This window comes from Muntiacus reevesi, chromosome 10, assembly GCF_963930625.1.
Source record: "Muntiacus reevesi chromosome 10, mMunRee1.1, whole genome shotgun sequence".
Classification (NCBI taxonomy): domain Eukaryota; kingdom Metazoa; phylum Chordata; class Mammalia; order Artiodactyla; family Cervidae; genus Muntiacus; species Muntiacus reevesi.
In genome coordinates this window covers 21,981,069-22,008,956 of record NC_089258.1, presented here as the reverse complement: position 1 = coordinate 22,008,956, position 27,888 = coordinate 21,981,069, and the positions used below count along the sequence as shown (strand labels likewise).

At 42.4% G+C, this 27,888-nt stretch overlaps 1 protein-coding gene across 4 annotated transcripts in view; it reads right to left on the bottom strand.

Moving 5' to 3' along the window:
- Nucleotides 1-27,888, bottom strand: part of LOC136143847 (myb/SANT-like DNA-binding domain-containing protein 3) — a 139,119-nt gene that overhangs the window by 96,206 nt on the left and 15,025 nt on the right. For all 4 annotated transcript variants that reach the window (XM_065901490.1, XM_065901489.1, XM_065901492.1 and 1 more), the window contains 2 exons: nucleotides 20,359-20,809; nucleotides 12,565-13,236 (listed from right to left, as the gene is read on the bottom strand). In XM_065901490.1, the coding sequence (XP_065757562.1) occupies nucleotides 12,827-13,236; nucleotides 20,359-20,776 (828 nt within the window). In that variant the 5' untranslated portion in view covers nucleotides 20,777-20,809 and the 3' untranslated portion in view covers nucleotides 12,565-12,826. Of the gene's footprint in view, nucleotides 13,237-20,358; nucleotides 20,810-27,888 lie in introns of those variants that run through there.

Below are 27,888 nucleotides of genomic sequence, written 5' to 3'. Positions count from 1 at the left end.
AGCTGTTTCTCTCAAAGCAGAACAAGAGTGGTGAGACCTTGGGCAGCTCTGATAGTGGCGATTTCAACAACAATGGGAGCAGGGGTCAGAGTAGGGCACGGAGAGCAAGGACACGCAATGCCATTCATCCAACATCCATCCAACAATATGGAGAGATTGCCCGTTACACTCCAGGCAACCATGGTGGGCAGTGAGGAGGCAGAGGTAAACCAGATAGACACAGTCCTTGTCTTACTGTCTAACAGGAAGTCAGATTTTAGATGATAAATTTCAATAATGAAGGATGTTGTGAAGGATGTGTGAAAGCATCAGTCAGGGACCCTAACTCCAAGGGGTTGGGTACTAGTATAAGGAAAGCTTCCCCTAAGAAGTGATATTTAAGCCAATCCTGGAAGACTGATGAAGAGCTAAAAGGGAGTAGAGAGAGGACAGAATTCTATGAAGGACGTTCAACCTGTAAATGATAAGAATATGGCAAGTTTAAGAAATAGAGAAAAGGCAGCTGTGGTTGAAGCCTGAAGACTGAGGAGGCAAATGACACAAAGGATGAAGTTAGAGACCAGACCACATAGGGCCTTTTAAGCCAGAGTAAGGATTCATATTTGATCCTATGATTACCAAAGGAGAATATCCTGCTCAGATTTATGTCTTTAAAAGATTACTTGGTTATGAAACATTGTAAATCAACTATACTTCGGTTTCAAAAAAAGAGTACTTGGTTATCTGCATGAACTGTAAGGTATGTTAATTATATCTCAATGACACTGTTGAAAAATAGCTTGGGCTGTAGTGTGCATAATGGATTGGAAAGGCAGAATGTCCCCAAGAAAACCACAGGAGAAAAATTGCAGTAGTCTAGGTAGGGGATCATGGTGGCTTGAAACTAGGGAAGATGAGGATAAGTAAAGGAATTAGCTTAAGGGGGTAAAATCAACAGAATTTGGTGACTGACTAGACGTGGGAGTGAAGGAGAGGAAGTGTCAAGCCATGGTTATCCCTAGGTTCAAGGATATTTACTAAAATGGCCAACTCTGAAGAAGAAGCAGGTTTGGAGAGAGGATGATGGGCTCAGTTGTAGGCACATTGAGTTTGAGGGGCCAGTGAGGTATCTATCACTAGGACATCCAGTACCAGTTGGATTTATAAGTTTGTTGCTCCTGAGAGGTTTACATGGAACACATAAGTATGGAAGACATCAAATAAAAATTTATTGAAGTCATGGAAGTCAGTGTGACATCTTAAAAGTGTGTAAGATACAGCTGACCCTTGAAAAACATGGGTTTGAACTACAAGAGTCCACTCAGTTGTTGTTTTTTTTAATAAAAAGGTACTATGGTGAAAATGAAGTCGCTCAGTCGTGTCTGACTCTTTTCGACCCCATGGACTGTAGCCTACCAGGTTCCTCCGTCCATGGGATTCTTCAGGCAAGAATACTGGAGTGGGTTACCATTTCCTTCTCCAGGGGATCTTCCCTACCCAGGGATTGAACCCGGGTCTCCTGCATTGGAGGCAGACGCTTTAACCTCTGAGCTACCAGGTACTATACCATAAAAGGTCGGTTGACTCCTTAAACGCAGAGCTGTGGATACGGAGGGCCAACTGTAAAGTTATATTCAGATTTTCAACTGTGAGGGGGGTTAGTCCCCCTAGCCCCCATGTTGTTCAAAGGTATACTTACTATAATATTAGAAGCGAGCCCAGGCTAGGGAAATCTACTCAATGTTCTGTGGTGACTGAAATAGGAAGGAAATCCAAAAATCAGGGGATTTATGTATACATATAGCTGATTCACTTTGCTCTATAGCAGAAACTAACACAACATTGTAAAGCAACTATATACTCCAATAAAAATTAATTAAAAAAAAAAAAAAGGGCTTCTCTGATAGCTCAGTTGGTAAAGAATCCGCCTGCAATGCAGGAGACCCCGGTTTGATTCCTGGGTCGGGAAGATCCGCTGGAGAAGGGATAGGCTACCCACTCCAGTATTACTGGGCTTCCCTGGTAGCTCAGTTGGTAAAGAACACGCCTGCAGTGCCAGAGACCTGGGTTCCATCCCTGGGTTGGGAAGATCCCCTGGAGAAAGGAAAGGCTACAAGGCTTCCCTGGTGGCTCAGAAAGTAAAGAGACTGCCTGCAGCACGGGAGACCCAGGTTTAAACCCTGGATCCGGAAGATCCCCTGGAGAAGGAAATGGCAACCCACTCTAGTATTCTTGCCTGGAAAATCCCATGGGCAGAGGAGCCCGGCAGGCTACAGTCCATGGGGTCACAAAGCAACTACAGACTCCATTAAAAAATTAATTAAAAAAAAAAGAAGAAGAGGGTCTAGGCTGAATCCCTAAGGATCTCCAATGATGGGAACTGTGAAAGAACTGCCAGAAAATTAGAAGGAAACCAGGAAAGAACAGGGTCACAGTGACCAAGGAACAAAATGTTTCAAGATGGAGGACATGCCCACCTAATCAAATGCTGCTGAAAGGTCAAGCAAAATGAGTCCTGAATAGTGTCCAATGGATATAGTCACTTGAAGTCATCAGTGATCTAGGCAAGAGCCATTTGGTGAAATTGTAGGGGCAGGATCCAGATTGGAGCCTTCTGAGAAATGAGTAGGAAGTAGGAAGTAGAAACAGAACGTTTGGACAGCTTGACTGTGAAGAGAAGAAGAGAAACAGAGCTAGAGGTGACTAGGTGGAGGAGAGACTTTTTGAGATGAGACTGTAAAATACTGAAAACGATGATAAAGATCCTGGGGTGGGGGAGTTGACTGTACAACACAGGAAAAAGGATAATCAGGAGTGTAAGGTTCTTGAGAAGACAAAGAGGTGTGGAATTCAAAGTGCAGATGGAGGGACTGACTTTTGAGGAAGACACTTTCTTCTCTGAAACAAGATAGAAGAGTGGAGGGTGACATGGGGGTTGTAGATACGGTATTGAGACACTGAGGAACATCCTGAATCTTGGCTTCAGTGTCTCTCTGAAAAGAAAGGGGGCGGGGCAGCCTGGGGTTTGGGGAGGGGGGGTGGGCAGTCTGCATCCAAAGGTAGCTGAAGGCACCTTTGGCCCCAATGTAATCTCCATCAGCTCCCTCTAGGCTGTTCCACTCCAGTCTGCATCACCATCTTTACTGTGATCGGTTGCATTCTCTCAGTCTTATATAAAAAGTTACTTTTTCTTTAAACTGACTTATGAGAGTTCTAAGAGAAATGATCTCTTAAGAAAGTTTGGGCAAAGTGGACCCTCGAGTCAGTGCAACTCAAGGTAACCTAAATTCAGATTCTCTCCAATCTAGCATGCCTTCTATTCTGTAGAAGTGAAAATGATAGTCACTCAGTTGTAGCTGATTCTTTTCCACCCCATGAACTGTAGCCTGCCAGGCTCCTCTGCCCCTGGGATTCTCCAAGCAAGAATACTGGAGTGGGTTGCCATTTCAAATGCTGGCAAATGGTCAAGAGTGATTTAATCACCATTTTGCAATCACCATGAAATAACTGATTTGAGTAATGATCACCAACAGATGCTAAAACTGTGGTGAAAGGTTGTAGGGAACAGGATATTCACGTAGTCTTAAAATATCATCCCACAGATAACTTATTAACTATAAACAAAAGGAGATAACTTTATAATAGAAAAATACAGTAGATGCCGCCTTTGCCAGGTGATAAAATTTAGCCTCACCAACAGTGGGGCAGCTTTTGACCACACAGCTCTGGAAAGGATGTAATGAGAGATAGGTGACATTATCTATAAGATAGTCTTGCCAAAGAAGTTTAACCTGAATCTAATCACGAGGAAGTAATCAAATAAATCCAGAACATGGGGCACATTGATGAGGCCTGGACTTTGAAAGGAATTTAATGTCAGGAGAAATAATAAAGGAAAGGGGTTTCTTCTAAATTAAATTAGACTAAAGACACAAAACAACCAAATGCAATAAACCTTGATTGGATCTGAGAAAATAAACAGCAATAAAAGACATTCTTAAGACAACTAGAGAAATGTGAATGTAGACTACATATAGTTATTATGTAGTAACTCAGAAGATATTACTAAGTTAATATTAATTTTCTTCCATGTAATAATGGAATTGTGGATGTAGGAGCATGCTGAAGAATTAAATGGTGAAGTGTCAAAGTCTGCAACTTTCAAGTGGTTCAAAGAGCGAGAAAAGCAAACTGTTAACAATTGGTGAATCTAGGTGAGGGATTAAAAAAAGGATTTTTTAAAATTCAATGCAAATTATTTCATTACTTCAAACATATTTTTTTTGCCATGACCTTGGATAGCTTTTTGTGCTTCTTAGTATGCTAAATTAGATAGAAATCTTGAAAAGCATCATAGCAAGAAAAATGCTCTGCAAAGCTTTTTAGACATAAAAGAATTTCTAATTTGTGTAGGAGTATAAGTGAATATATGGTAAAATGGGAGAGAGGGCCACAAAATAATAAAAAGAAAACTCTCTGGGAGTTGAAGACCTTTGTGTCTAGCACTTAATCTGTGGAGGTGTCTGTTAAAAAAAAAGTGTTAAAAGCATATACAAAAATCCACACATTCTGGGTATATTACTGCCTTAGAACAGGGCAATTTGTAAAATAGAAAGATTCTATAATCTATAGAAGTGGCAATTTAAAAGAGCTAAAGTAAACAACAGCTAATTACATCTTATTGGGAAAATTACATTTTGGGAACCAACAACCTTTATGTACGCCTTATATAGAAATTCTTGTATTGCTTGTATTTGGTTTATTTTAGAAACAGTTTAAGTATAATCATTATGCTAATTCAATAACTTTCACAAATAGCACTTTCAACTTTGAAGTTGACCCACTTGGATGGATGATCTGAATTCCATTTACGTACACATTGGGCATCCCAAGTGGCACTAGTGGTAACGAACCTGTCTCCCAGTGCAGGAGACATAAGAGACACGGGTTCGATTCCTGGCTGGGGAAGATCCCCTGGAGGAGGGCATGGCAATCCACTTCAGTATTCTTGCCTGGAGAATCCCATGGACAGAGGAGCCTACCAGGCTACGGTCCATAGGGTCGCAAAGAGTTGGACACAACTGAAGCAATTTTGCACGCCTACACATATACACATTATCGTTTAAAGAGAATGGTAAATTGAAAACTTGTGTTACATGTAGTAACTTGAAAAGATCAGTTTAACTTCAGGATCAGATGAATTAGAACAAGGGAAGGGAATTTAGAGATCCTCTCCTCCAACACCCATATTTTACACACAAGGGAATTATATTAATCCAGAGAGTGACAAGTGGGTCCAGAGCCCAGGTTGCAGGAGTGCGTCCTGGTGTCATTTGACCTTGAAGGATGGGTAACACTTCAGCAAGTGATGGGGAGAAGTTGTAGAAAGGCTGACAGCATTCCAGGTAGAGGGATCAACAGAAGTAATTTCTCAGAGCCTGGCTCTGAAACCAAGAGGTGATGAGTATGTTCGGGGATTGTCACAGAGTGGGAAGGCTGGAGGGAGAAATTAAGATGAAGTTTCGTGATGGAAGAAGAGAGTCTTGGATTGTCCTATGACACAGAATATCAGAAGAAAGGTGCAGGGTTTGCAGGCTGGGGTGGGGCATTGTGTAGTTTGCGTGGTCCTTTCATTTTTTATATTATCATGTAATCATTTTGGCAATCTCGGGTAGTAGGTATTTTATAGATGATGGTCTCATATTCAGGAGGCCATGTTCTTTGTAAAGCAAAGACTTGAATGCAGGTTCTGAGTAGAAAGACTGTATTCTGATTCTTATAAGCATGAGCTCCAGAACCAGGCCACTTGGGTTCAAAACTCTCTGGCCCAATTTAGAAGCCATCTGACCATAAGAGAAAAAAAATAATAATAATAACTAAAACTTAGAGTGTCTGTGTGCCAAGCTTTGTTCTAAATACATACAAGTACTTATTTAATCCAACAGCCCTAGGATATGTATTCTATTATTAAGTAAGTAAAGTTGCTCAGTTGTGTCCAACTCTTCGCGACCCCATGGACTATAGCCTACCAGGCTCCTCAGTCCATGGAATTTTCCAGGCAAGAGTACTGGAGTGGGTTGCCATTTCCTTCTCCACGGGATCTTCCCAACCCAGAGGTCGAACCCAGTTCTCCCACATTCCAGGCAGATGCTTTACCATCTGAGCCACCCTATTTTAAAGCCTCTCCCTCCAAAAAAGAAAAAGAAAAAGGAACTGGGATGCATTTCCCCCCAAATTCTCTGTTCTCAGTTCATCATCTAATCTCAACTCCTTGGCATTCCACTCATAGCCTCCCCACTGGTGTCACTGCATATTGTGTCACCAGTACTCTTGCCTGGAGAATCCCAGGGATGGGGGAGCCTGGTGGGCTGCCGTCTATGGGATCTCACAGAGTTGGACACGACTGAAGCGACTTAGCAGCAGCAGCAGCCCCTCACCAGCTTCATGCTTAGTTGCTCAGGTATGTCTAACTCTCTGCAACCCTGTGGGCTTTAGCCCACCAGGCTCCTCTGTCCATGGAATTTTCCAGGCAAGAATATGGAGTGGGTTGTCATTCTCTTCTCCAGGGGATCTTCTTGACCCAGGGATCGAACCTGGGTTGCCTGCATTGCAGGCATATTCCTTATCATCTCAGCCACCAGGGAATCCTCCCCCTCACCTGCTTAAGAGGCGTCTGCTTCCCTCCCCCTGTCTTTTGGCTCAATCACATGACTTGCCTTGGCCAAGGAGATATTAGCAGCTATCATACTGACATTTGAAATGTGCTTTCCCAGGTGGGCTTGCCCTCTCGTCCTTCTGCCGTCACCATAAGGGCTTCCCCTGGACAGCTCCTACCCCTGCAGCTTGGGGCTCCAAGCAACCCCAGCAGTACCCCCAGACTTCTGAGTGACTAGAGTGACCATCTTCCATTCCTACAGAACGTGTAACACCAGCCCACCCAAAAACTCTCTGAGGCTCAAGGATAGAAATCTAGAACCACACACGCCTCACCAGCAGAGCACCAGTCTGAGTTTCCTTCTTGGTTGCTCTAGAAGCTAAACCAGATGATGAGGAAAAAAAGAACTGGAACCTTAACTTTTTTTCTTTTTTCTGCACTGCACAGCCTATGGGATCTTAGTTCCTTCACTAGGGATCAAGCCTAGGCGCCAGGCAGTGAAGTGTAGACTCCTAACCACTGGACCACCAAGGATTTCCTTGGACCTTAACTTCTGCTGCTTACAGTAGTTCCATTACAACAGGTCCTTTTGATTAAAATCAGCCAATTTCTTAAACAGCGGGGTTTGTAATTTTTTTCTCCCAACAAACCCATAAAAGAGAAAACTCAGACCAGAACCTAATTAAATCTCTTGACAGTTACCGGGAGTTATGACAGGGAACTCAAATTTATGGCTAGAGAAACCCCCACTCTGATGAACATCCATGGTGAGTCTTCCCCTCCATACTGGCAGTGCTGTGGAAATATTTTTCAAGTGGAACTGGAGCTGTTGTTCCCCTCACTCATAAGTAGCAGGAACCCCATTCTGTCTACCCTAATCAGTGGCAACAGTCAAAAACCTTCACGCACAAAATCTGGGCATCTGGAGAATGTAGAAATAGAAGTTTTCCACCTAATGATGATAAACTGCACTGTTAGGTTAGTAATCAGCTTGCAAACCCTACTATTATATTGGGTAATAGAGGTTCAATAGATATGTTCTTTAAAAATCTTACATAAATCACTCTTCTATAATCAAATCTCATTTTAAATGAACCAAAGCGCTGTTTAAAGAAATGCTACGGTGAAATTTTTCACATACCCCCCAAAATCACTCTGGTATCTGTTATGGAACTTTTCTATAGTGGGTATTCCTAAAGCATGGTATCCTTGGGATTCTTCCCCTACAGAGTAGCATCTCTACAGGGTTGAATCCATATCACAATGACAACAATACTGTTAAAACGCTTTACATCACTCTTTATTTCAAAAGTGCTTTACTAACAGAGACTAATCTTTACAACATTCAAGGGAGGTAGATAAGTATTACACCACTGTCACAGATGGAGAAACTGAGGCAGAGATTAGTAAGTTGTGTTGAAGGGCATAACATATGGCACAATTAGGAAAAGAATTTGTTGCAGTCATGAATCACTGGTGACCTTTCCCGTGACATCTGAGTTCCACCAACACAGAAGGAGCGGATGCCGCAAGGAAGCAGATGGTCGATATTACGGCTAGTCTAAGGCTACACACTTCACCCTGTTGATACCACATGTTCAATATGCTGGGTGTTGGCAAGTATCTCCCTCACACACATTCTCAGGTGACTCCAACTCTAAAACAGGGGTCAGTGGAAACTGTCGTGGGTGCAGAAAGAGGGGCTGCAGAAATAGGGCTGGGAAGGCAGAAGATAGAAAAGGGCAAGGAAGAACAAGAGGATCAGCTGGGAAACAGCTCAACAGAAAGGATAGCGGCAGCAGAAAAGAAGTGCTATTCCATTTGGACAGCTCAGACATCTAGAGATGCTATTAAAAGAGTAATTCTTTGCAATGACATTACAGAGTCACTCTTCATGGCTTTGCCAAATATAATTATCAGGTCCTTCTGACATTCCCGGGAGACAGAACCGTTCCTCTCCCCTGGCCCAGACCAAGTACTGATGTAATCGACCTGACACTGCAGAAGCTGTTGACAGCTCAAATACACTGCCCCACCATGCCTCTTTCCTTCTGCTGGCTCTTGTCTTAAAAATAAATAAATAAAAACAATGTATTTGAAGATTCTCCCTGAAAAGCTCCTAAAATACTTCCTAATTTTTAATGCAAACTAAGGTAGGATTCTATGTTTGATTATTGTAAAGGGGCTATAATGGGCATACGTGGGAATTAGCCTCTCAGCCAGCACATCTTTACACACAAGGGACACTTAAAAAATACCCTGAAATTTGTGGGTGCCAACTAGGAGAGAACTGAAGCCCAAGATCAAGGAAATCAGTTGACCCTTGAACAACACAGGTTTGAACTGTGCAGGTTCACTCACACTCAACTTGTTTTCAATAGCTGGGTACCATAGTACACCACCATCTGCAGTTGGTTGAATCCCCAGATGCAGAATTGCAGATACAGAGAGCTGACTGTAAAGTTATAGGCGGATTTTCCACAGCTAGAGTGTGCTGGGGCCCTTAGTCCCCCAGTTGTTAAGGGTCAACGATAGTCTTTCCTGACCTTTCAAGTGTGAAGCCTTTATAAGAGATGCACTAGCTGCAGGGGAGGTACTGATGGCAGAGACAGCATCAAATGAGTCGGACGATGAGGACCCAGCGGGGAGGGGTTACAATGTCAGCAGAACAGGTGCAAGAGGCAGCACAGGCAACTGAAGTGGCAGAAGTCAGAGCAAAGAGGTGACCGCCGAAGAGGAGATGGGAGGAGGAGCTGGTGTTCCAGCCTGAGTGGCAGCAACTGCACCCGTTTGTGTCCTGGCTTCTAGGACACTGTCAGCCAGATGCATCTTTTCTTTATTTCAATCAGCATCATTCCTTCAGGCATCGACTTCAAAACCTTAGTCATCCGCTTCAACAAAAGAAATCTGCTGCCAAGCCTGAGTGACCCCACTCCTGCCCCTCACATGGGTCTCCCTCATTTTGCACTGTAGGTGCACTCTAGGTCCTCCTCTCATCTCATCCTAACTAGAGCCAAACCCTCCTCCCTTGTCTTCTGGACTTGTCTTCTCTAAGCTCGGTTCCATCTTCTAATCTTCCTCCTGGAGCACCGTTTTGATCATGTTACTGCTGAATTTGGAAATTACCCCACGTCCTCCCAATTACATGTCTCATTGCACAAATCTTCAACAGGATCTTACGTCTAGTGAATTTCCTCTCCTTTCTGAATCTCCACCTACCAAAATACCAACTCTAAAGATTTAGCTCAAATGCTACCTCCTCCAGGCGGCCTTCCTTCAAGCTTCTTTACTCTCTGCTGAGCTACAAATGCTCTAGAAGACATGCACTGATCAAATACATAACAGCTGTGTACAAGCTCTCCTACTGGGCTATGTCCACAATTTGGCAGGGCAGGGGATGTATTAGTATTAACCTGTCAAATCTCTACAGCACCTGCCAAGAGATGTTTATTGCATTTCCACCTCAGGTAAAGAACTGCTCAAAAGTGGAACGCGTTGGGATACACCTGTTCATAAGCGGAGGCATTATGAGTAAGCTGTAGATGTCATCTGGCTCTCAGGATAAAGCAAATCCATGACAGAGCTTTGGAGGGATGGGGTGGGAGCAGGAAGGTGGGGCTATTTGTTTTCAAGTCAAGACACCTAGCACTGAGGTCCCGTTTTGCCATTCACTAGCTTTCAGCCTGGTGCAAGTGTTTCTTCTGAGCATCATCTCCTCACTCCTGCTGGACTTCACAGGACTAAGAACCAAATGATAGACGTTTCTGAACTCCTCGTAGACCAGTGGGTCTCCGTCTCAATCAGGCATCATCATCCTTTGCAAAGCTTCCCAAAATATAGAAGACCATGCCTCAAACCAATTAAACTGAATCTCCTGGGAATGGAACCCATTGAGACAAATTTTTTTATATAACACTGTTTCTAATGCAACTCAAGGTTGAAAACTATTATAAACTCATAAATACCATTAACAGTAGAACACGTGCTTTAGCCTGCTGGTTTAATTATCCTTTATTTGTTCAGTTAGGAATTAGTTCGATGCTTTTACAGTTCCATTATATGTGTGAGCTCTTTTTGTGTTGTTCCACATTGTTATTTGTGTGATTAGGTGGCAAATTCTGAGAGAATGATAATATATGGCACAATACTGTATACAAAAAGGTATCTCAGCCAATGGAGGTGCTTTTTTTTTTTAAGACCAGGGTCCTCTAAAACCTTGCTGCACAGAATCATGGTTACCAGACAAACAGAACTGGCATAACCTGGGAGCTTGTAAGAAATGCACAGTCTCAAGCCCCATGCCAGAATCGGCACATTAAGGAGATTTCCAAGTGGACCAATAGATGAAGCAAATCAAACTTTTGTCAGTTCACATCTGTGTTGAGGACCTGCCATTCCCTGGCCTAATTTGTCTCCCATAAATCCATGAAGCTTGAGACTTTTTCCAGATGCTGCTTCTCTAAAGGGTCCATTTGGTAAAAAACTAAGAACACAAATCCTTACAAAAGCATCCTTCCTTTGAAAGATTAGTCTTCATGGGTTCTCTTCAATAACTGGTTCCTCTAAGGTATTTAAAATATGATCAGTGCATATAATAAATTGATATCCATTTAAGTTTTATGCAGTGCATCTGCATATATGAGTATATATGTACTTGACTGGATTTACAGACCCTGAGACCCAAATTCCAAAATTATGAAAGGAAGGATGCTTAGCCACTGTAGTAAACGCTCCCTGTCGACTCAGGTCCTACAGACAATTATGATGTTAGCAGCTGTCGTCCAAGACTGTGCAGACCGCATCATAGTCAAGGAGGTGGTCTGATCATTATCTAGACCAACTCCCTTGTTGGAGAGACAGGAAACACCAGGGCCAAAGGCTAAATGGAGTTAGCCAAGGTCACACAGCACCGGAGGCAGAGCCAAGCTCAGAATTCAAGCCCTGACCCCACGTCCCACACTGCCTACACAGCCTCTGCCACACATACTCCTCCTTCCCCGACACACAGTCTTGAAATTTCATTCTCAGACTCTGCTGACCTGCCACGGCCCTTGACTGTCACTTTGCTTCTCCCAACTACTGCTATGCCCAACTCCCAAGGCTGTTTTTCACACTAGGCTACAGGAGAAGTTATATCACAGCTCAGTCAAAATATCCATTTATCAATCCATATTTCCAACTCTATTGGTAGTGGATTCTGAAAAAGCTCAACACCAACTGTGCAATGCCTGTGGAGCATTAGTATTAGCCAGCACCACCAGTGCGGCGAGGGAAGGGTCTTTCCTTGGGTGGCTAAAGAATTAAAACTAAGGGCAAGCATGAACTCAGCAGTACAAAGTTGGGAGGAACCTACAGCAGGAAGGCAAAAACTGGAGCACAGTGGGGGAGGCAGCACCTTTAAAAAACATCCACAGTGTGACTATAAAATTGCAAGTCTTGTCTTTTAATAAAATAAGAAATAAACATGACAGAATGTAGAACTCTAAACGAACATCTCTCTCTCAAAGTAATCACATCCTTAGTTCCAACAAAGCTACCCTTGTTGGAGACATTATCTGGAACTCTTCTTTGAGGAAAGGGGAAAAAAAGACAGTCTATGAGCCACATTAGAAGATAACCTTCCATATGTCGGGCTGTTTAAAAACACAAAATCCACACTCAGAAGATGACACAAAAAACTGAGAAGTGTGCTGCAGCTCTTAACGGAGGTTCCCAAAAGACCTCTAGCAAGTTCTGAACCACAGCATCACCACTGGAGAAACATGTATCCTCCCAAGACAGCCACTTTCAATGGGAGGGCATTCATTTGGATAGAAAAGGTCTACTGTCTAATTTAAAAAAAAAAATGAAAAGACCCACAAAATCCAGCCACACTCCTTTATAGTCACACTTGCATTTGATTAAAAAAATACAACAACACTCACACATGGTTCTTGTATGAATTCTAATAAAGAGACATTACATTCAGAATGATAGCACTCCAAGTGATAATTTTCAGAAAACTCTAACAGCTTCTTTACCACTGAAGGGGTACATAGGGCGCAGCTGTTTGCCTGAATGTATTCTTAAGTGACACTACCACTCTAATTTTCCTAGTTCGTAGCTCTGTTACAGGTGACTGACCGCAAGTTCGTGTTCCAGACTTTCTTTGCCAACACAGATTAATTACAAGGGAGCCACCCCCACAGTCTTTTAGGGTGAATTGGGAAAGGGCCGGTTAAATGAGGAAACAGGCCACTCCTTGGTAAAAGTTTGTAGTTTTCTTTCCCAATACATCTTCTTTTTATTGAGAACTTCCATTTTTATCCTGTGTTCCTCCTCTGCCATCTCACACTCTCGCTCTATCTGCTGGATTTTGGCCACATGCACCTCATTCATTTGTATCAGCTGCAGTTGTAAGATGGACATTTGTTGATGGTGTTCTTCCTCATGCATCTTTTTTAAAGCACCTTCCTGAGAGGTTTTGCTCCTGTAGTTTTTATTGGCTGTTATTCTGACAGCTGAACACGAGGGTTCAGGTTGAGAGGTCCCCTCACATACTGGAAAATGTATGAACTCTTTCTCATCATCGCACAGTTCTCTATTTGAAACAGCAAATGATTCTGAAAAACAGTAGCAGAAAACATATGTTCAAAGATCTTACAGGCAGAGAGTAAATCAATCCTATTTCAAATGATAGGGCCCCCCATGGCAGGATGACTTGAGACAGCATCTGCTCTGGTCTGCACGGCCACAGGTAACCCTGCCACTCCTGACTTTTTAAAAAAACCCATTAAAAAAAAAAAAAAAACCCATACATCGAAAGCAATTTTCCCTTAAGAAAGTAACGATAATAGGTTTCATCACGTCATTTCTGACACTGCGCACCATGAGAAAAGTGGTCCGAGACTGTGCTTATCAAGGATTGGAGACCTGGGTATGCGGATATAAGTTCTAAAATGAAATGTGCACGACCCACAGTGAGCAGAAGACCACAGCACGAAGCCAGCGGTCGGTCTGCAGATTAAGAAGGTCTCCCTTGGTCTGATCTCCCTCTCTGATTCTCATTCAGCCACGAACACTGAAGTTCAATCTCCACAAGGGCACCATTGTTGGGGGTCCTGGTCACAGGTCTTGACCCTTACCCTGGAGAGGCATCTCACAAAGGTTCTTCCTGGAAAGATGAGCCTACATTCCCTGGCTTAACTTCCTCAGACTTCTCTTCAGTCTCCTACAATTGGCTGTTCCCTCTAGCGCTGCCATTTGGGGGTCAATATTCACAGCCTACAGACAATTTCTGATCCCTCTTATGTAACTTCTCCCTAGCACTTGACAATCCTTCTTGATATTTTTTCCCTCTATTAGCTTCTGAACCATTGCTTCCTCCTAAATTTCCTCTCTAACTGCTCTTTCTTCTGTCTCTTTTCTGGACTCACACTTAAATGTGCCCCTGGAGTTCCTATCTCTGGCTCTGTTTTCAATCCACCCTAAGTAAGCCTCATAATCTAATTCCAACCTTCCTTTATCTTCCTTGACTTCCTCTTCAAAATCCCAGGTATCCTCCAGTTCTACCACAACCTTTATTTTCTCCCATAATGCTGTCTCACTGCTCCTTCAGCCTACAGTTGGGCTCACTAATCGTCTCCAGCCCCTCACTCAAACACACATTCTTACTCCAATTTCCCTTCCAGCCTCCTCCCTAACCCCTGCTTCATTTAGGATCAAGGCTACTTGCTCCGTGAAACCTCAGCCCTCTCCCTTTCTCTTCTGTTATAGGACTTAACACATTCTAGCATTGTTTGAGGACTGTGACTTATTCATTTCTTTTATCCTTGGGCACCAATTATTTCATTTGGTACCCAGCAGATGCCTAGTAAATATTTATGTGCTGAAGCTTTGAACAGAAGGGAACAGAGCTTATGGATACAAAAGGTTGCCACGTTTGGTGGTGCCATGTTTGCCCTAGTATTTTTATAGGGCAATGATATGAGTATCGGTTAGGGAGTTTCCATAAGGAAACCACTAACATCACTAACCCATAATTCCATGTGGTAGGACTGGATTCTAGCTTTGACTCCAATGCTTTCTTGGGATGCTTTATATTTCCAATAATGAGAGTCCTCTCCTTGGAGGAACATAACATCAATTTATTAACAGAGCTGATTGCATTAGTACGTCCACTCCATTATTCCAGAAAATGGGATGCCGGGAATGTTAATGGCTACTGGGGAAAACCTAACTCGTAACACTCTGTTAATAAAAAGAAAATGGCTGCTGTTTAGATGATTTCACTCCAAGGGGTTAGGTAACAACCATAACTAGTCCCTAATTAAGCTTAAAGAAAAGGTAAAAAAAAAATCTTACTTTTGAAAGGGAAGGTTAAAAGGACTCCTGCGTCATCCAGAGATAATGAAAATGTCTCCCTAGGAGTCTTCCCAGCTCCAGCGGCTACAGCCTCAATTAGATGTCCTTCCCCCGCGCTCCCACTGCCTCCAGAGCCTACCTCTGGCAGAGCACTTGTTAAAACTGGTGGTTTAACTACTTCCCCTTCAGGTCTCTGAGCACTTTGAAGACAAACACTGCCTCTGATTCATCCTCCTGGAAGACCCAGCTCAGGGCCTGATACACTGCTGGGCTTGTGAGAAATGTGTGCGGGATGAATTGGCTGCAGAGGGTCACGTCGCTCTCAACACAGCACAACTGTGAAGAAAGAACAGCATTCTGCGTGGAGAACCGAGGCGCAGGACAAGGGAGCGGGGACGGCTGAGCACCGAGAATGGGTTCCCTCAGAAGGGATCAAATGCAAAGAGGATTACCTCATCCGTCTCCTTTTGAGTCTCAGATCTGAAGCTGTCTTCAAAGAAGACTGGACACATTCGACGTTTTTTTGGTACCTTTAGCCTCTTCTCTCTTTGATTTCATTCCAGGGGACAGTTCTGGATACTCCTCTGAGCTTTTAAAAAGCCCATGCCCTGACAATGCTACTCATCTCTCCCAATTTCTAAATGCTTATTTTTATCTCAGTATTCTTAGCTTTAGGGGCCTTTTGATGATGATGATGATGATGACAGCAGCTACCATTTTCTGAGCAGCTAACCAGGCACTCGGCTAGTGCCTGGCTGCATTATCTCATTTAATCCTTACAACAACCCTCTGAGAGAGGTGTTTTTGTTTTGTTTCATTTGGGAGCACACCCCATAGCATGTGGGGCCATGGATCGAAACTGTGCCGCTACACTGAAAGAGTCTTAACCACTGGACCACAGGGAAGTCCTTGAGGGAAGTATTATTATAGAAAACCAAACACAATAAGCTAAAGTTACTTGGCTAGTTGAAAGAACCAGGACTCCAATCCAGGTCTGCCTGACTCCAAAACCCAAGCTCAACTACTGTAACACCCAGCCTCTCATTATATCACCTGCTCAGCTGATTACTTACATATCTTGAAATGCAGTCTTCAGGTTGTATCCACTAAAAAACCACTGATATTAAGACTATGGGTGTATATTTCAAATTTTGATCTCCAAATTTCTCTCTAGACTTATGAACGTGAAGACAGTATGTTTATGTCTGGGAACAGATAAATGAATCTAGTCTAAAATCTTTTTTTTTTAGTTTAAAAGTGCACACATTTTAAATTTAAAAAGTCACATCTCTCAAGACTCTGCTAGAAGCTGGAGCTTAAAACTAGGGAAGCCCAATGGAGTAGTTAATTAACTTTCACACAAATATTAGCTCCAATGATTGGAAGCTAGTGTTCAGATGGGGAGAGTCTCCCCTTAATTGGAAAAAAGACCATCCTGGGAATGGCAACCTGCTGCAAACACACACCATGTAATCTCTCTCCCAGGTAAAACAAAGCCAGTAGAAGTAGAAAACAACTCGATCGTGTGCAAAACGGGCAAGAAGGCCTAAAGTGTTTCCTGGGAGCAGAGAACACAGTCAAGGGGTGTTCTTCCACTGGGCAATTTGAGTAAGTTCAATTTCATCAGGAAAACCAATGAAGGCAGTCAAAGGATGGAAAGGAAACTAGGTACAGGCTAAAACTCAGCCCTTCTCAGCAGAAAAAAATGGAAACAGGACTGACAGGGAATATGGATAAATAAGACACTGGGGATGTACACAACTATTGTACATCAACTGAAAGAAACAAGTTAGACTTACTGACTATGGTGGGGATAGATCTTTAAAACATTCTAAGTGAAAAGATGTAAGAGAAAAAGGAATGGCATCTATAGCATGATTTTTAATCTATGTAAATTTTTAATATTTGCAAAAAATAAAATACACACACACAATACCAATGCATGCTTTTAAGAATACGTGAGAGACTATACAACACATTAGAATGATTAGGGTTCAGGAGAAAAGAGTGCAAGTGGTGAATGGGGATTAAAAACAAGGACGAAAATAATGCTGATTTTTGTGTAAGTAATACATACACAAAAAAGAACTTTTCCAGCCCTTTATATAGCTAGTGTGTCGTGACTAGAAATAAAAATCAGTCCCCTGTACTGGAGCTCCTACCCCAAAAGAACAGGATTAAACTAAAAAGACTAATAATGGAATTAATTAAGAAACATTTGATAGGTTGGCATGCCTATGTCTGCACTACTGGAGTATAGCTGTATAGTGGAGAACTAACAGCATATGAATTAAATGTAAGTTCTCTCAAGATATTTGAGTCCTACCTGAAAGCTTAGTTTTCCTATGTGTATCTGACATTTGGCCATTCTACCTTCCTGATCACCCCCAGCAAGTTTTCTCGACTCCCTTAGTTTGTTCTGCAAACCTGTTCCCCAAAGATTATGGAAGATAAGTATCGAAGCCAAATTATCACATATCAAAAATCTACAGGGTATAAATTCTTTTAATATATTTAAGGGGAAAATATCCGTTTTTTACAAATACATTCCTAAGTGTTAAAGTTTTAAGACCAGTGCATTCAAATACAGATATACATTTCATGGAAGTTATTGACAAAGCTAAGAACATGCAAGGGACGGTGATCAAGATGACACAGTTGAAGACATCCCACGTAAGAAATAGTTGGAGGGAGGCCTCTAGTGGAATGTGTTAGGCTCCTTTGCTTAACCTCCAACAAATCTTTGAGCAACTAATTCTGTCACAGGCACTCTGTAAGGTGTCAGGACAGTGTCCGACAGAAATATGAGTTACATATGCCATTAAAATTCCTTCTCATAACCACATTAAAGAAGTAAAAAGAGGTGAAATTAATTTTAGTAACATATTTTTAATCCAATAGATCTAAAGCATTATCATTTCAATGTTCAATCAATATAAATGTTATGAATAAGACTTGACATTCTGTTTTTTGGTACTAAATCTCTGAGGTACAGTGCATGCATTTATAGCACCTCTCAATTCAGTCTCCCTGCATTTCAAGTGCTTACGAGCCTCACATGGCTTGTGGCTGCTCTACCAGACAGCGCGGTAGAGACAGAGGAACACTAGAGACAAAGTTAGCAGAGATACTAACTAAACACACACAGAGTCCATGCGCCAAAAGATACATGACAGAATGAGAGCCATAACTCTACAGCAGGTTCTCAACCTTTTCCCCAGCAAGATCCGCAAACAATGATTAACAACTCCAGCTTTCTTTTTCTTTCTTAAAAGTAAGTTGAAATGCAAAATGAGTGAGGTAAGCTCAAAGCTGTTTCAATGTATGGAAAGAGTTCCAGTAGCTTAACTACTAGAGAATACAAATTATTTTGGACCCAGTTCCCAACTGACAAAGCAACACACTTCTCCACCACCCTCCAGATCTGACCTGGAAACGGGAAGCAGACAGCATATGGCTGTACCTTAAGAACCATCAGCAAAAAGTCTCATGTGCCATACACGTACACACAGCCAATTTAAAGTAAATCTCTTTACAAGTGGCTCTCTAGCAAACGTCACTACAGGAAGGACACTGGGAATCCACATTTATTCCCTTCTTGTTGAAAATTTAGAAATTGTGTTTATGAGTAAGTAAGTTATATCCTTTCCTCTAAAAGGCAGGAGGAAAAAAATCTGTAAGAAGAGACTTTCTAGTTCCTACTCAAGAATTTGAAAATGGGGAAACCCCCTTAGAATAAGCCGATGAAATCAATACACAATCATCCAGACTGCAGATGTGCCAAAGTGAACTGCACGCAGTCCACACCAGCATCTTCCTCAGCATCTCTCAGGGAACAGAAGCAATTTGAAAAGCAGCCCTGCTGATTCACCTCCCCCAGCACCATTCCTTTCACTGCCTCACAGACACAGAATCGCTCCAAGGCCAGCATAATGGAGAGGAATTGGCTGAAGTTGTAAACATCTCCAAGGCAAGGACACTGTCAATTAGCAGCGGACCCCACTTTAGCGCAGAAGCAGCAATGAGGATGGAGGAGAGAGAGCTGGCAGTGTCCATATTAACACTGGAAGCTTCCCCGGCTGGGGAACTCAAGAATCAACTTAAACACAGAGATCCTACCCTGAGAAACAACACATGAGTTGCCTGACATTCAACTGGCTTCCTAGATTTAACCTTGGCCAAATGATCAGAAAACAAACATTTGATCATAATTTAGCGTCCCAGGATGATCTGCCGAAAGGAAAAAAAAAAAAAATGTGCTAATCAGAAACATGTTATTATCTTTTCTACTCTACATGAATAACATTCTTGGTTTTAAACAATTTCTTGTGACTTTTAATTAACCAGTCCCTCAGAGCTTCAGTTTACTCTCGGGACACTAATAAGTGAATTTCTCATCCTGTAAGCCAAGAGTTGGATTTTTCCAGGCAAATCCTTGCTGTCTGGGTCCTTGGAGGGCCTTATGAGCAGCCTTCTGGCCTTCCCAGAAATCTTCCTCTGCATCTAGGTATATTGTCTGCAAACTGCCATGAATCTTTACATAAACTGATCTTTCCTATTTTAAAAGAGGCAGAAATTACTGACACTTTGTCCATATGCATTCTCATCCTCCCCTTGCCTGGAGACATTTCTTTTCAATAGCCCCTTAATTCCAACTTTTTAAAGCCATGACCCACTACTGTTACAGTCTTGATTATATGACATTCTTTTACTTCCCTAAGAATTATGTATGACATATTTTTCTCTTTTCGAAAAAGTATGTTAAAACTAAAATGAATTTTTTCCAGAATTTCTCATGTTTCCTGGAGTGCACAAACCAAAACTATAGATCACAATATTATAATGGGTAGAAACGCTAGTTTTTAACTTGGGTGACTGCTAAATGGGTGTTTGGTATACTAGTCTCTGTACTTTTGGTAAGTTTGAAATATTTCACTTTCTCAACGTGGCCTTTTGAGGAACTTGGTGTGGGGCTTTGCACACAATAGGTCCTCAAAAACTACTTTTTGAAAGATTAAAAATATGACTGACTGAGTGAGTATAAATCCTCAAAGTCTCTTTAATGTATAAGATAGATTGAGATAAGCAACTAAGGTACTTCATTCATAACTATATTGATGCAGCCCCTTATTTTTCCCTCTTAGGTGATAACAGTGATTATGAGACCTCTCTAAGAGATAGAACAAGGAGAGAAGAGCTTCTGTTTTTATGGACAACATGACTTGAATGTCCTATCTAATCCAGAAATTCTGAATTAAGAAAGTCAAGTGTGATATGAAAGTTATTTTTTTCCCTAAGCTCCGTGGAAATGAAGGACTTGAACACTGCAATGTCAAAGGGGTACCCGAGGGGAAGGTGCAAGCGGGCGGCACGCACGATACCTTGGGCGGCGGCCTCCGCGTGGTACTCGGGCTCCTCCTCGGGAGGGCTCTGCAGGAAGTAAAGTTGCTCCGGCAGCATGCTGGCAATCTTCTCCTTCCCCAGGACGTGGGTGCTCAGAAGCGGGCTGACGCTGCGCTTCACTTTCTCTCTCCTCTCGTGGGCCATAATCTTTTTGGTCCGAGCCTTGATGTTCTCCCAGCACTTTTTCAGCTGTTTGAAATCCCGCAGCGACACGCTGGGCTGGGAGTTGTACTCGTGGGCAAGCGCCTGCCAGGTTCGCTGCTTGAGGGCAATAGTTCGCGCATCGCTTTTCTTACATTCCAGCACATACTTGTACTTTTCTACTAACGCCAGCAGGATGCTCTTTTCCAATTCTGAGAAGTATTTGGCAGGTTTTATGATTTCGTTGTTTTGCATTTTCCACTGTGTTTCTCCTGGCTGTTAGCTATCCTGGAACAGGAAGTTTGAGACAATCATTATCAACTCCAGCTATAAAGGCATCAGCCAATCACTCAAGCTCCATCCCTGACGTGATTCCCTTGTCTGAAATACGGCACTTTGCCTCCCTCTTTAATATTAAGTTGTGATAGTCTCAAGAAAACATTCAGAAGTTTACCAGGAATGGGGTTTTTACTTAACAACAGAGTTTCAAGTGGGGGTTCCCTGGTGCCTCAGACGGTAAAGCAGGAGAAGCAGGTTCAATCTCTAGGTCGTGGCGATCCCCTGGAGAAGGGAATGGCTACCCACTCCAGTAGAGCCTTTGCTGCACTTCTTGGCTATTTTGTGATTACCTGGTTATTGTGTTTAGTTGTGTCTGACTCTTTTCTACCCCATGGACTGTAGCCCATCAGGCTCCTCTGTCCTTGGGATTCTCCAGGCAAGAATACTGGCGTGGATTGCCATTTCCTTCTCCAGGGGATTTTCCCTGCCCAGGGGTCGAACCTGCATCTCCCGCTTGGCAGGCAGGTTCTTTACCTCTGAGCCACCAGTGAAGCCTGATTATGTGGTGTATGCATGGGGTGTTCAGTGGTTTCAGTCGTGTCCGACTCTTTTCAATCCCATGGACTGTAGCCCATCAGGCTCCTTTGTCCATGGGATTCTCCAGACAAGAATACTGGAGTGGGTTGCCATGCCCTCCTCCAGGGGATCTTCTCAACCCAGGGATCGAACTTGCATCTACTGTGTCTCCTGCATTGCAGATGGATTTTTTTTTTACCATTGAGCTGCTGAGGAAGCCCCTATGTGGTATAGAACAGCCCCCCAAAAAAAGAAAAGAAAAGCTGAACATCTACGTGGAACTCTATTGTGTTAGTTTGTTTCTCCTAAACATTAAGGAACTGCTAATTCCTCAAATTCATGTTAGGCACCTTTTGAACTAAACAGGTCTCTCAAAGTTTTATTATAGCTGAAGATAAGAGAAGGCAGTGAGTGACCTAATATAACAGATAATATAAATACTACCAAGATTTTAGAATCATCCAGAAATCACCCCGGAAGATCTGACATTTCCATTGCTATGTTTGCAGCTGCAGATAGGTCCATGCTCTTAGAGGAATCTCAGTTTCTTTATCTTTAAAATGAGGACTTGGAGTCTGTAATCCTTAAACTCTAAGGGCCACTTTTAAAAGTGTACTGCTGCTGCTGCTGCTAAATCACTTCAGTCGTGTCCGACTCTGTGCGACCCCATAGACGGCAGCCCACCAGGCTCCGCCGTCCCTGGGATTCTCCAGGCAAGAACACTGGAGTGGGATGCCATTTCCTTCTCCAATACGTGAGAGTGTACAGTTACATGTAAATCATTAATATAATTTTAGAGGTGTAAGGGCCTGAACTCTTTAAAGATTGAGTCCAAGGCCCCTCTTTTTTTTCCTTGGACATTTCATACAAATGGAATAATCTGTGACTTGCTTCTTTCACTTTGCATAATGTTTTCAAGGTCTGTTTACATTCTGGCACATACCAATATTTCATTCTTTGTTATTGCCAAAGGATAGTCCATCTTATAGCACAGTCTATATCCTTTACCAGTTAATGAATTTTTATTTTATTTATTTTTGGCCATGCCACATGGCATTGGTGCTAGCAGAAAAGAACCCGCCTGCCAATGCAGGAGACGTAGAGCTGCAAGTTCAATCCCTCAGTCAGGAAGATCCCCTGAGGAGGGCATGACAACCCACTCCAACAGTCTTGCCTGGAGAATCCCACGGACTGAGGAGCCTGGCAGGCTACAGTCCATCAGGTCACAAAGAGTTGGACACAACTTAGGACACATGACCTTATCATTATTAGAATCTATATACCATAGATTAGCATATTAAAAAGCAGAGACATTACTTTGCCAACAAAGGTCTGTCTAGTCAAGGCTATGGTTTTTCCAGTAGTCATGTATGGATGTGAGAGTTGAACTATCAAGAAAGCTGAGGGCAGAAGAATTGATTCTTTTGAACTGTGGTGTTGGAGAAGACTCTTGAGAGCCCCTTGGACTGCAAGGAGATCCAACCAGTCCATCCTAACAGAGATCAGTCCTGGGTGTTCATTGGAAGGACTGATGCTGAAGCTGAAACTCCAATACTTTGGCCACCTGATGCGAAGAGATGACTCATTGGAAAAGACCCTGATTCTGGGAAAGATTGAGGGCAGGAGAAGAAGGGGAAACAGAGGATGAGATGGTTGAATGGCATCACTGACTCAATGGACATAAATTTGGGTGGGCTCCGGGAGTTGGTGATGGACAGGGAGGCCTGACGTGCTGCAGTCCATAGGGTCACAAAGAGTCGGACACGACTGAGCAACTAAACTAAACTGAACCATAGATTTTTTATATTTTTAATAAATGTAAAAATGTTATACCTTTTTATATTTTTTTAAAAAACTGTATATATGTAACATACATAGTGAAATGGTTACTACAATTAAGCTAAATAACATATCTTCTCACATAGTTACCTTCTATGTGTGTGATGAGAGCACCTAAAATCTAGTCTGTCATCATATTTCCAATATTCAATACAGCATTATTAATTATAGTCTCATTCCTGAACCTTAGGTCTCTAGAATGACTCATCCCACATAACTGCACCTTGTACCCCCTTAACCAACATCTCCCCATTTCCCCACTCCCAACTCCAGTCCCTGGTACGCACTGTTCTACTCTGCCTCTGTGAGTTCGAATCACCTGATATTCTTAGTAACATTTCACAATCATCCCTTACTCAACTATGACTCCCAAGGTCATCTTGCCATCCTCCCCAGTGCTGAGCCAGCATCTTTCACACAATAGATGCTTAATAAATGTCTTATTCTACTGAACCTATGTGTTTTATGACCACATACTCTCCCACATCTTTTATTCAGAGAAAACTTCCTACAAAATTAATCTCTCAGGTTCATCATGGCAAGAGTGTCACTAAGCAACAGAGAATGCAGCAATAAAACAAGGGGAGCACCATCCTCTGTGCAAGGTCGATACACCCCATCCTCTTTATGTTCCTCAAGCCTCTTGAGTTTTCAGAATAACAGACAAGTATCAAGATACTGATGATACAGTCCATTTAAAACTGACCAACCCGCTATGAACAGAAATAGAAACTAACTTGAAAGGAGCCCCACTGGCCAAAAATGGGACATCTGAATAAGAGTGATGGGTACACTAAGATTCATCAAATTATTCTCTTGATCTTCGGATTTGAAAAGTTCCATAGATAGGTTGTGGGGGAAAGACTGTGGCTTTTAAGTTTTAAAACACTGACTTAAACTCACACCATTATATAAGTCAGCTCTTCACATACTATGCCTGGGAAGGGGTTACTGTAATTTTGTGTTTTTTTTTAATATTTATTTGGCTGTGTTGGGTCTTAGTTACGGTTCAGAGAATCCCCATTGCGTCACGCAGGATCTTTCGTTGCAGACTGTCAAGTTGCAGTATGCGGGCTTAGTTGTTCTGAGGCATGTGGGATCTTAGTTCCCAGACTAAGGATTGAACCTGCATTCCCTGCATCACAAGACAGATTCCTAACAATGGACCACCAGGGACGTCCCAACTGCAGTTGTAAATAACTGAAATCTGTGAGACCTGAGCGTGGAGGGGACCTGGCCAGATCAGAGAACCTTTAAATAGAAGCCAAGGAAATGTGGACTTAACATGAGGGCAGCAGAACCTGGTCGGGGTCTCCCACCATGTACCACTTCCTCCCAAAAGTTAAGGTCAGTGTGATCAGTGTCTCAGATACAAGGTGCCTGCCCTCACATTCGTTATGAACACATCCACATCAAAAATCACGAGCTTTAGACAAGCCAGAGGCGGTTTGGCCCTCAGGTCTCAGGCAAAGAGAAATGTTGTTGTTTAATTGCTAAGTCGTGTCCGACTCTTTGCAATCCCATGGACTGTAACTTGCCAGGCTCCTCTGTCCTTGGGAGCACAATTTATCTTTGGAGACAAGTCCTGAACCCCTAAATTACCAGGCCTATGCTTCAGCCACATGGCCCTAATATTGCTATGATGACCCCATCTTCCCCAAAGGTCCAAAATTAATTTCCCCCTTCGTCAGTACTCTTATTTCCTATAAAGCAGCGTTTACAAACCGAAATTTATTAACACACACTCCTTACAATTTATCTCTTCCTATAGTATCCCTATCTACCAAGATGTCTATGTTCAATTTTATGTTCTATGGTTTATGTTTTATGTTCTATGGTTTTTATTATGAAATCAATAGGTATACCGAATGTTCTTAACCTACACACCACACTATATGAAGCCCACCCCAACTCTTCTGCCCCCAGATGTCTACCTTCCCCCATGCCCCACTCTTTTTAAGAATCACTGCTATGAGGATTGGGAATCTGATTCCCAAATGAAAAAGGGACTGTTTGCTATTTCATTCTATCAAAGGTAATAATATCTTATATACGATATACATTTTCTTTCTAAATAAACCTCTTTATCCTATCCTTGATTATTTCTTCAAAATGGTGTACCAACTGATATTCCCACTTCACTGACTTCTGCTGTTAACATTTTTAAAAAATCTGTGCCAATTGTGGAGGTGAAAAATATGCCCCCTCATTGTTTAGTGATATATGAATTGCAGCTCCCAAGCAAATAGGCCACACTCTGCCTAACAAAGTCCCTGTGATACTTAGTGGAATTGAAACTACAGGGAATTAGTTCCAGGCACTTGAATAATTTCTCCTCTCAATGTGTGCAGTACCACTAACTGCCAGCAGGTGGTGGTGGGCTGGTGGGCAGTCTAAATTCATAAAGGATCTTAACCTAAGTGTGGCCAGTTTGGTCTCTAATAAGAGCAGTAATAACAATAACAGATAACCGTTATTGAGGCTATACTGTAGGCACGACACTATACTAACTGCTTAATATGCACTATATCATTTAATCCTCCCCAAAATAGCCCCTGAGAGCATCGTTTGTTACACTGCTGAAACAAAAAAAATATGAAAGTACCAGAAGAAATCATACAACTCTCTCAAAAGCAAATATTCAGAATTACCAACACCTGGGGATCATTAATAGCCTATTAACTAAACTGTTATTTAATTACTAGCTAAATAAATCGAAAGTTACCAATTTACTTTGCCTAATTTTGGAGAACAGCAGGCCTCCCTTGGCTATGTGATTGCATCCTTATGGGCTATAAAAGGATTCTGGTATGAAGACGGCGTACCCCAAAGGTCCCCTACGGATTCCTCAACAGTCTTCTGAAGTGGGCTGTACATCCCCACTAACCAATTGTTATTCCTATTTCCCAGATCAGAAAAATGAGGCTCAGTATCTTGCCTGTGTTCACACAAATAGTAAGTAGCAGAACCAGGATTTAAGCCCGGGTCTGACTCCATGCTCTCTGCTCTGCTTAGCCTACTTCTTTCAGACCTAGCAAAGCCTCTAGTGTCCTGCTCGAATTACTTGTCAATCAGCAATCCAATCGTCAACAGGGAAAGGTCCTAGGGTAGAGCAGCCTAGGAGCTGTGCCTGCTTGTCTGGCTCCTCCCCTCCCTTTTCTTTCAAACCTAGGGTCCACACCTCGCACCCCCACCCAGGTGCACTGCTCTCACTCTAACCAGGGGACTGAAATAATTCCCACTGTTGATCTGCTAAGAATGTGTGTTTGAAAAGTAACTGTAGCAATAATATGGAGCTTTAAAATGGTCAAGGCTCAGGGAAACTGGATGCTGACAATGTGCTGGGGCGCCTGACTGACAGTCCTAAGTAAACAGACACTTCCCGCAGAAAGAGATGTCCAGGCAAAGCTTATTAGTAGAAACTTCGAGACTAGAAAGCACCTTCTAGCTTAAAACTGCTGAGGAATGTCCATCAGTTCAGTTCAGTTCAGTTGCTCAGTCGTGTCCGACTCTTTGTGACCCCATGAACCGCAGCACGCCAGGCCTCCCCATCCATCACCAATTCCCAGAGTCCACCCAAACCCATGTCCATCAAGTCGGTGATGCCATCCAACCATCTCATCCTTTGTCATCCCCTTCTCCTCCTGCCCTCAATCTTTCCCAGCATCAGGGTCTTTTCCAATGAGTCAGCTCTTTGCATCAGGTGGCCAAAGTATTGGAGTTTCAGGAATGTCCATAACTGGTTATATATGACGACATAACAAGCCTCTGCTGCATCGACTTTTATTAGAAACTGCCCCCAGCTCTACTCGGTATGGATCATCTTTTCCGTCCATTGTTCTGCTAGACAGAGTGCAGATGCATGGTTGTAGGACAAGAAGAAGCCCAGAGACCCTCCCATTGTGGGCCCTCAGCAAAATTTAACAAATTAATGTCTTTTGATATAGACATAAAACTGCCTACCATGCACAGAATGAGTATCATATATGATAAATAATCAGTACACCAAAAGCTGCAGTAAAGTAAAAATGGTCAAATAGCAAAATCCAAATATGACGGAAATTCCTCTTGGGCTAAGCAAAGACCCATAGACAGAACTAAATAAAATAGCAGGATTTCAATACTATAAAAGAACAAAGAGGAAATAATCAGCACAATTCCCAAAACAATAACACTGACTAAACCACCAGAAGATCGTAATAAGTACATTTACTATCCACCTTAAAAATCCATCTGTTAGGGGACTAAATGTTTGTATTCAACCCATTCCCCTAAAAAAACTTCTGTTACAACCCTAACCCTCACAGTAACTATATTTGGAGATAGGCTTTTAAGGAAGTAATTAAGATTGAATGAGAAACCAGGTCAAAAAGCAACAGTCAGAACTGAACATGGAACAACAAATGGACTGGTTCAAAATCGGAAAAGGAGTGCATCAAGGCTATATATTGTCATCCTGTTTATTTAACTTATATGCAGAGTACATCAAGCAAAATGTTTGGCTGGATGAAGAACCACAAGCTGGAATCAACACTGCCAGGAGAAATATCAATAACCTCAGATACACAGATGATTCCACCCTTATGGCAGAAATCAAAGAGGAACTAAAGAGCCTCTTAATGAATGTGAAAGAGGAAAGTGAAAAAGCTGACTTAAAACTCAACATTCAAAAA